Below are 8,105 nucleotides of genomic sequence, written 5' to 3' on the forward strand. Positions count from 1 at the left end.
AGTGTGCAGTCTCGAAAATATGAAGCTGTTTTAAGTGTGAGCTCCTGAATATAGTGTGAAATTGAAAATAAGGAAAGCCAAGAGGCACTTTTTGAATATTTCAAAAACAAAATAGCGTGAAAATCATCACACTCTTATAACTGAAGGCCTATGGTTAGTGTGCAGTGTCTCAAAAATAACTTATCGAAAGTGGTTTAAGTGTAAGCTCCTGAATCTAGTGTGAAATTAGAATCAAGGAAAGCCATGAGGCACTTTTCAGTACCTGACGAATGGACTTCCATCTGCCTCCCGGCGAGACGAATCATTGAGTGAACTTCTCCAGTAAAAGAGTTTTTTCTTTGTACAAAAACAAAGTTTCGGCGGGTGATCCCGAGGCATTCTCGCCTTAGAATAAGAGGGAAAGAACCTCTTCCTGCGGCATGACACTGAAAAAGCCCATAGACCGAGTAATGATAGTGGTTCGCTTATTCATCTGGGATTTGTTTTGAAGATGCGTGTTTGATTTTTGGCATTCTTGAGTAGATCTCTCTTGCTGTGCACTTAGAAATGATCTATGCAATGGGAATTATGATATGAGGACGCGAGTTTGTCTTTTGTATTTCTTGAGTAGAGTACATTTGCTGTGGACTTAGAAATTATCTTTACAATAAGGACTTGTTTTAATTACCACGTACATGGAAATACCTGTGATATTGTGTAATCAATTATTGTAAATACTCAACAAAAAAGAAAACACAAATAATGGAAAGAAACACACAAAAAACGGAAATTATGAATAATGAAAAACAAAAAATCGTGATTGTGAAACTTAACAAAAAAATGTACTTATGAGCATTACAGCTAAAGAAAGCTTAATAGTGATTAATGAAAAAAGTGCCCGAGTTTGAGGTCAGTGAAATGATAAGATTTTAAGCATTCATCACCAAACGTGTACACAACGTGTTTTCATTCATTGCAAGGTCAAATAAATGTCAGTCATAAGGCAAAAGTGATGATGATATAAAAAGAAAAAAGAAAAAATCTAGATTTACGGACTTTCTTGAGGTGTGTCATCCTCTTTACATCTCTTCTGAGACGCGGACCAATTAACTCTTGGTTTTTCACGTCCTCAGAGAGAGAGAGAGAGAGAGAGAGAGAGAGAGAGAGAGAGGATTAAGTGACAAACGTACTCTCTCTATTTTTTCTCTCACTATTTGTGTTCCGACAGCGAATATCAGTTCTTATTGTCGGGAGGAATAAGAGCGGTTTTGTTGTGGCTCGTAAGACAAGTTCTGGAACGAGGTCTGTCTGATTCGCATTTCCATAACGTAATTATATCTTCATGGACACGATATTAGTGCTTTGCCTAAAATAATGTTGTGGATTTGTTCAACAACCTCTGTAGCGGTTACCTGAGATAGGTTTATTAAGTGCTGTTAAACATTTGGTTGACTTAAACAGCAAATAAAAAAGAAAAGACACCTTTGTGGTGGTTATCAGAGAGTAGGTTTACTTATGTGATGTTAATATATTTGATCAATTTAAACAGCAGACCAACCAGAAAACACACTCTGTAGTGCTTACTATAGAATAGGTTTTCTTGTGTTGTATAACATTTGGTTGACTTAAACAGCAAGTCAACAAGAAAACACGCCCGAGTGGGAAGAGCAATAAATGACCAGAAAGTTTTTTTTTTTTTTTTTTTGTGCTACTTATCATTTGGTTATTTGAAAAACCAAGTCAATAAATCAATAAAAAGACAACACACCGCAGTGACAAGAAGTCTGAGTGATTTCCTATTGCCACAGAAAACTGAACGAATCAAATCAGTATTATCTAGAAACTAGATATGAAATATGAGAAAATAGCCAGGTTTCTTGCTATTTGAGAAAATCTTTACTCAAGAAATCAATGAACTTAGAGCCAACGTAAGAATCGGAAAGTCTGGGGTAAATTGTCACCCATAGACGTAAGATTTTGTGTTGGGGGGGAGGCTGGAGTCCCACTGACGAATGAAGTAGAAAATCCAATATTCTGCTGACTGTCAGGCCTCGTATGTCAGGCCAGGTACCTCCAAAGTCAGCCGAAGGGATCCGTGACGCTCTGGATTTCATTATCCGGAAAATTGATGCTATCGAAGAGAAACTGATGTGGTTTTACATTACGGCTTCTGGAGGTTTTCCTTCTTCCTCCTCTTCTTATGGCTTGGTGGATGTGGGGATTTTCCAGAAGTGTTTTCTTCTGCAGATTTTGTAATGATTTTAAATTGATTAAAGTTTTCGATAAGCCGCTTATTTTCTATACGTACTGAAGAGAGTCAGGAGATAACGAAAGTTTTAAGTATATTTATTGAGTGTTGTAATGCTGGGAAATGAAGTCAACACACACATAAACATTGCCCAGTGACTCGAAGGGAAAGCTATGAATGATGAAGCAGAATAAAAAGAACTAAAAAGACGATATTGCAACTTTTATTCAAATATTACTCGCTACTTTTCTCAAGCTCCTGGTTCTCAATGCTGAGAAGTGCTGTAGAATAATGAAGATTATAAAGACGTCTTGAATACGAAAAGTAGAGAGAATATGAAAGAATAAAGGATAGAAGTAGTAAGTACAGAGTGAATACCAAAGTTTTGGCGGTGAAGAAAAAAATGATAGCAAAGAAGTGGTCAGTCCTAAGTAGCGGAAGTGATGATCGTGGAATCTCAAGCGAGGGGTCAATTTACCTGTAATTAGTACCTTAGTGACAGCACCACTCCCCCTCCCCTTCATATATCCCCTTTCCCCCAACCACCTATCCTCCCAAACCCCTTCGCCCCCTCTCCCTTGCGTCACAATCTTTGGCTGCAGAAAGCTAGTCATAACCTTTGCTTTCACATTAGCATGGGAATTCCCCCCCTCCCCCAAGGGAACCTCGGTGATTTGTCGTTTTGTGGGTGGCGATAAAGATATGACGCCCTTTTGCGCAAGGAGGAAGTGAATCGCACGAATTGATGGAGTAGTCCCTCTTCCCCGTCCTTTCCAAGTTCCTAGGAAGTTGCAGTGGACTTTTGAAGAGGGTTGTAGTGATAGGTGGTACGCTATCTTAATGAAAGCCTGAGAAGTGTATGATTGTGCAAGGTTTCAGCTGCACTGAGATTATTTCGAAGTTGTCTTCCGTAGTGCAATAATTTTCGTATCCTGTGAAAGGTAGACTAAATTTGTTTACAAAACTGTTCATTGTTTATGAAAATAGCAAGAAATGAGACTTTTTCGTTCTCCTTGAAGTAAAACTGAAAACTGTTCACTGTTTATGAAAATAGCAATAACTGAGACTTTGAAAGAGCATTAAGTATTGTGTATATAGTGGTTTAATTCATGAAGAAATAAAACAGAAAATGAAAAGAGATTTACCTTTCAAGGACGACAATACTAACACCTATGGGAATGAAAACCAGGAAGAGTGGCCCAAGTGATACATATAGCTCCAGTAAACAGTTCAAGAGAAAATTGTTGTGAAAGTGGTGTACCTACGAGCCCAATTTGCCCTTCAAGGGGAATTCAGTCTATGGTTCTTCTGCGAGTGAAATTATCGTGGAACATTTATTAGACATTTATTACTTATATTTAATGGTACTGAGACATCTTAGCGAGGAAAATTACGAGCAACTCATGTTTGTTGTCAAAGTTACTAACCATCCTTTCGAAGTGACCGATAAAGAAAGTGAAGCCGATTCCAATAATTGAACCAGCCGCGATGTGTGTTGCAAAATAATTTAAGAACGATGGTACAGTAATTAAGGATGCTATTTGTAAAATTTCCGGTGGTTGACACGATTTTGAAAAAGTGAAAACACCCCTTGTTGTGCAATCATACACCCCAATGCTGTTATGTGGGAAGATGTCTTTAAACCAGTCACTGGACGCAACGCTGTTTTGTAACAGTGTATAACGTCAGTCAGTCTGCGCCTCTAATCGTGGGAAGCAAAAAATAAAAAAATGATGAGGCAAAGGACTAACCCAGAAAAGGAGGGAAAGAAAGACAGACCCAAAGACAGGAAGAAATGGAAGAATATCGCGCAGAGAGAGAGTGACGTGGACATCCTCAATAACCTGAACAAGACGCAGGCAAAGAAAAGATTCAACAAGAAGCCGAAGAAGGATAAAGACGCCACTGGGACAGAGGCTTCTGGGATACAACTCCTGTACATACACCACAGAGATGGAGAGTCCCCAGAAATGCTCAGAAAGCTGGCTAGTGACAACTTTGGCAGTAACAGGAAACCTCGTAGGGTGAACTACTCTTCTTTCAGGTCGCTTAGCGATGAGTCTAATAACTATTCTAGCCCAAGCCCTGAGTCTACTCCAACCGGTCTGTATGGTTCTAGAAAACGACAGCAGAAATATGTAATTCATGGAGACTCAAGTGACTCTTCCGTAGGTTCTGTTGATGAGCATCCGACGAAACTCAAACACAGAGCCTCCACCTGTTCTCTCTTTTCTTCTGGTGTTAATTCTAAGAAAACAGTTCGAAAAAGCTCTTCTTTCTTAGGCCCTAGAGTGAATGACTGGCCGATGGGGAAGGAAAACAGAACGACTGCAAATAGAACAAGTCGATCGACAGACCTCCGAGAACTGCAAAAAGATCTGAAAAAAAATGCCCGGGAAAATCTTCCAGATGCCAACGAAGTGGCAAATGGAAAGTATCCACCAAGAATAATTTACAGAAATGACGAAAGGAATAGCCAAAATAAGACAAACTCAGTGGATAGATGTAAGAGCATAAAAAATAAAGATGAGAAACCAGTTTCCAACTGGAATATCAAAGGTTCTGAGGGAGATCTACGGCCTTTTGCTAGCTCTGGGGCTTCGACTGCATCCAGTTCTTGTAGCGGGAGCTTTCTCTTTGAGTCTCTGTCCAATACCCCTTCTAGTTCCCCATGCCACAGCTCAGGAGACCAAGACCCTTTGAGTGTCTTAACAGTACATAATCCGATCTTCCAAGATGACACAGATCTAAAAACTGGACTCATTATAAAAACCACCCACTTTATGATGAATTCTGAAAAAGAAGTGCATGAAACACAAGCAGAAGTACACAGATCAGAACCAGAATATGACAGAGAGACCCTCTTTGCTCTGACTGAGATTGAAAATGCATGCAGAGATCATAGGCTGAGGAGTAAGACTTTCATCTTTAATGATAACAATTATACAATCCAAGAAGAGGATCAGAAGGATGAACACAGTGGTGTAGAGGAGTGTTGTGATATTAATCCTACTTTTGAGTCTCCTGTGAAACAGGGTGTTGCTCAGTCTCCATGTCTCTCCACTTTCCCTAAGCCACCACCACCTCCTCCTCCACCTCCTCCACCATCAGTTCCTGCTCCTAAATTGCCCCCTAATCTTACTTCCTCTCCTCCTAAATCATCTTTCTATGAAAGGCCAAATCTCCAGAGACAAAAATCTACAGACACATCTGATGGATGTGATTTGCAGAACCCTACACCTAAAGCTGGTGACAGAGTTGGTGAGATAAAGTTGAGAAAAATGAGCATCACATCAGAATCATCATCAAAGGAAGCCCGCTCAAATGGACTTTTAAATACAGGAACGATGAGTCGTCCAGAGAGAAAAAGCAATAAGTCTCCTCCAGAACCTAAGATTAAACTCTACATGAAAGGAAATGGCACTGTCACTAATTCTACAGACACTCAGAATAAGAACTTTGAAATTGTTATTTTAGATGAGCAAGAAAAAGACAAGTTCAGCGTGCAGAATTGGATATTAAAACAAAACGCCATCGAAGGTGGATCGCAGCCAGCCTCATCTGATGTCCCTTCAAAGAAAACTAAAAAGGAAAGGAGCTTTGGATCTGGGACACTGACCAGAGTTAAGAGTTCCCTAGAGAATTTACTTCAGAATCAGAATTCCAGAGGAAAAGATGCTGCTCAGTTGGATCCACCTTCCACGAAAGCACAGAAAACAAAGACCAATACTCTCAAGAAGGAAAAAAAAGGGAAGAATAGCCTGATTGATGATGCGAGTAAAACTTACAGAATTCGTGGGAGAGACATAAGTAAGCCGGTGTCGTTAGTTAAGATAACTCCCCCTGAACCCTTAAATGAACCTAAAACTAATTATGATACCATGAGTGATACCTCTGAGATTACTGGACCCCCTTGGGAACAGGGAGATGTCAAGAGGGGTGACTTGCAAGGAAAAGCAAGAAGGAATCATGGTGATATTTCTGGTGGTCCCATGTACAGCAAGTGCCCTACATCAGGGGTGTTAAATTGTGATAAATGTGAAAACAAAACTAAAAAGACAAACTTCAGTGAGAATACAGTATATATGTTGGATTCTAGCAAAATTGCTAGAAAAGAGTGTATGTTTCTAGGTGAGTCGCATAAAGAATCTCACTACATCATTGAAACTCCCGCACAACTTCCAAAATTGCCCATCAGACACATCAGCTTGAGGGATGTTGTTGTCCCATTCTCAGAAAAGGTGCAGGGTAATGGCAGTGATTATTCTGCCAAGAACAAAGAAACCTCTAACCATGGAAATGCCAAACCTCCAAAGGGCATTTTAAAGAAGGCAAATACTGAAAGCTCTCATGCCCCTCCACTTCCCAGGAAGAAGAGACGGCCTCAGGGTAATGTCGTTACTTACTGCTTGCCCTCATCTCCTTCAATGAGGACCTCCAGATCTGGAGAGGAGAAAACTAAAGTTGAGGGGAAAGGGGAAGTTGACCAAAAGAACAGGAGTAGAGAGTATTCTTTTGGAGAACTGGATCACCACCTTCTGGGGTCTGTGCGACCTCTGGGGTCAGTACGACCTCCACCACCTCCATTACCTCCGCGCAAGTCCATCAAGAAAAGTTCGGTAAGTGAGCTTATAAATCAATAACATATTTTGACAATGCATAGATTATTATAGTTATTATTTATAAGTAGAGTATATAAGGAAGTAAATTCTTTGAAGGATAGAATGATGTACTAACCAGCATTTGAAAGCAGCTGCAGTTGTCCAAGAAACAGCAAGGAATGTATGTATTTTAGTAAGAGGGATGGGACAGTTCATAAGTGAATCTGTCCTGCTAGAAAGAGTATCTATTCCTAGGTCATTGCATAGGAGGGGAAAGGAACAGAGGATATAGAAGTAAATTCTGTTATATGTGACATGTTTTTGTTGGAGTGACATGGATCCCAATTTATGTTTTCATTGGAGGGAGAGTTTGTGGTTGGTCCAGTAGGTAATAGACTAAGGGGTTGTTACTATCTACCCAGTATGATTACACTCCGTAGAGCTACCTCTATTGTCTTCAAGATACAAAAGTAGCCCAATTTCAATCTTGTGGATATGTGCGACAAGTTTCAGTGGATCAATGTATGTTTGCTAGTGGACTAAAGGGATTGTCTACCATCTACCCATCATATTTACACTTGCTAGGGTTACCTGGCTACCTCTATTGTCTTCAAGTTAAAGATGTAGCCCTGTTTCAGTCTGTGAATGATTGCAACTAGCCTCCCCGGGATATGGAATATAACTGAAGTGTTGTAGCATGAATACACTGCTGGGCAGATGCTGAGCTACTTATTTCCCATAGAGACATAGAACTTTCTTATTAATGATTACAAGATTTGATGACATACTATTTCAGATGCATAAGAGAGGGGTTGGTTGTGATGCTGATTGTGTAACATTGGTTATGGAATTGACGACTAAGATTTTTAGGTCTAGGAGATAAATTTTTGGTGTTCACACTGATTTTCATAACGTGTACCTATCTCTCTCTCTCTCTCTCTCTCTCTCTCTCTCTCTCTCTCTCTCTCTCTATATATATATATATGTATATATATATATAATATATATATATATATGTATATATATATATATATATATATATATATATATATATATATTTACTTATAGTGCTTTATATTTTCTAATTATTTTCTTCACTTCATTGGTTAGGTTACTAATAGACACATTCAAGTGATGGGGTTCTTCCATTTACTCCAGTATAAATACATGCGACAGCTGCTACTTCGTCAGTCTATATGTATTGAAGTTATCAAGCATAGTAATACAAATATGGACCTGCATGCTTTTTGTAATGTCTTGATGATGGAAAGGTAGTA

At 39.3% G+C, this 8,105-nt stretch overlaps 2 protein-coding genes across 3 annotated transcripts in view; both read left to right on the forward strand.

Moving 5' to 3' along the window:
• Positions 1–8,105, forward strand: part of LOC135224508 (uncharacterized) — a 388,697-nt gene that overhangs the window by 57,718 nt on the left and 322,874 nt on the right. The window lies entirely within an intron of this gene.
• The window catches only part of LOC135225078 (uncharacterized), an 81,992-nt gene continuing 77,847 nt past the window's right edge, over positions 3,961–8,105 (forward strand). The window contains exon 1 of the mRNA XM_064264340.1: positions 3,961–6,846. Coding sequence (XP_064120410.1) covers positions 3,961–6,846 — 2,886 coding nt within the window. The remainder of the gene's footprint in view (positions 6,847–8,105) is intronic.

Source organism: Macrobrachium nipponense, chromosome 12, assembly GCF_015104395.2.
Source record: "Macrobrachium nipponense isolate FS-2020 chromosome 12, ASM1510439v2, whole genome shotgun sequence".
Taxonomy (NCBI): domain Eukaryota; kingdom Metazoa; phylum Arthropoda; class Malacostraca; order Decapoda; family Palaemonidae; genus Macrobrachium; species Macrobrachium nipponense.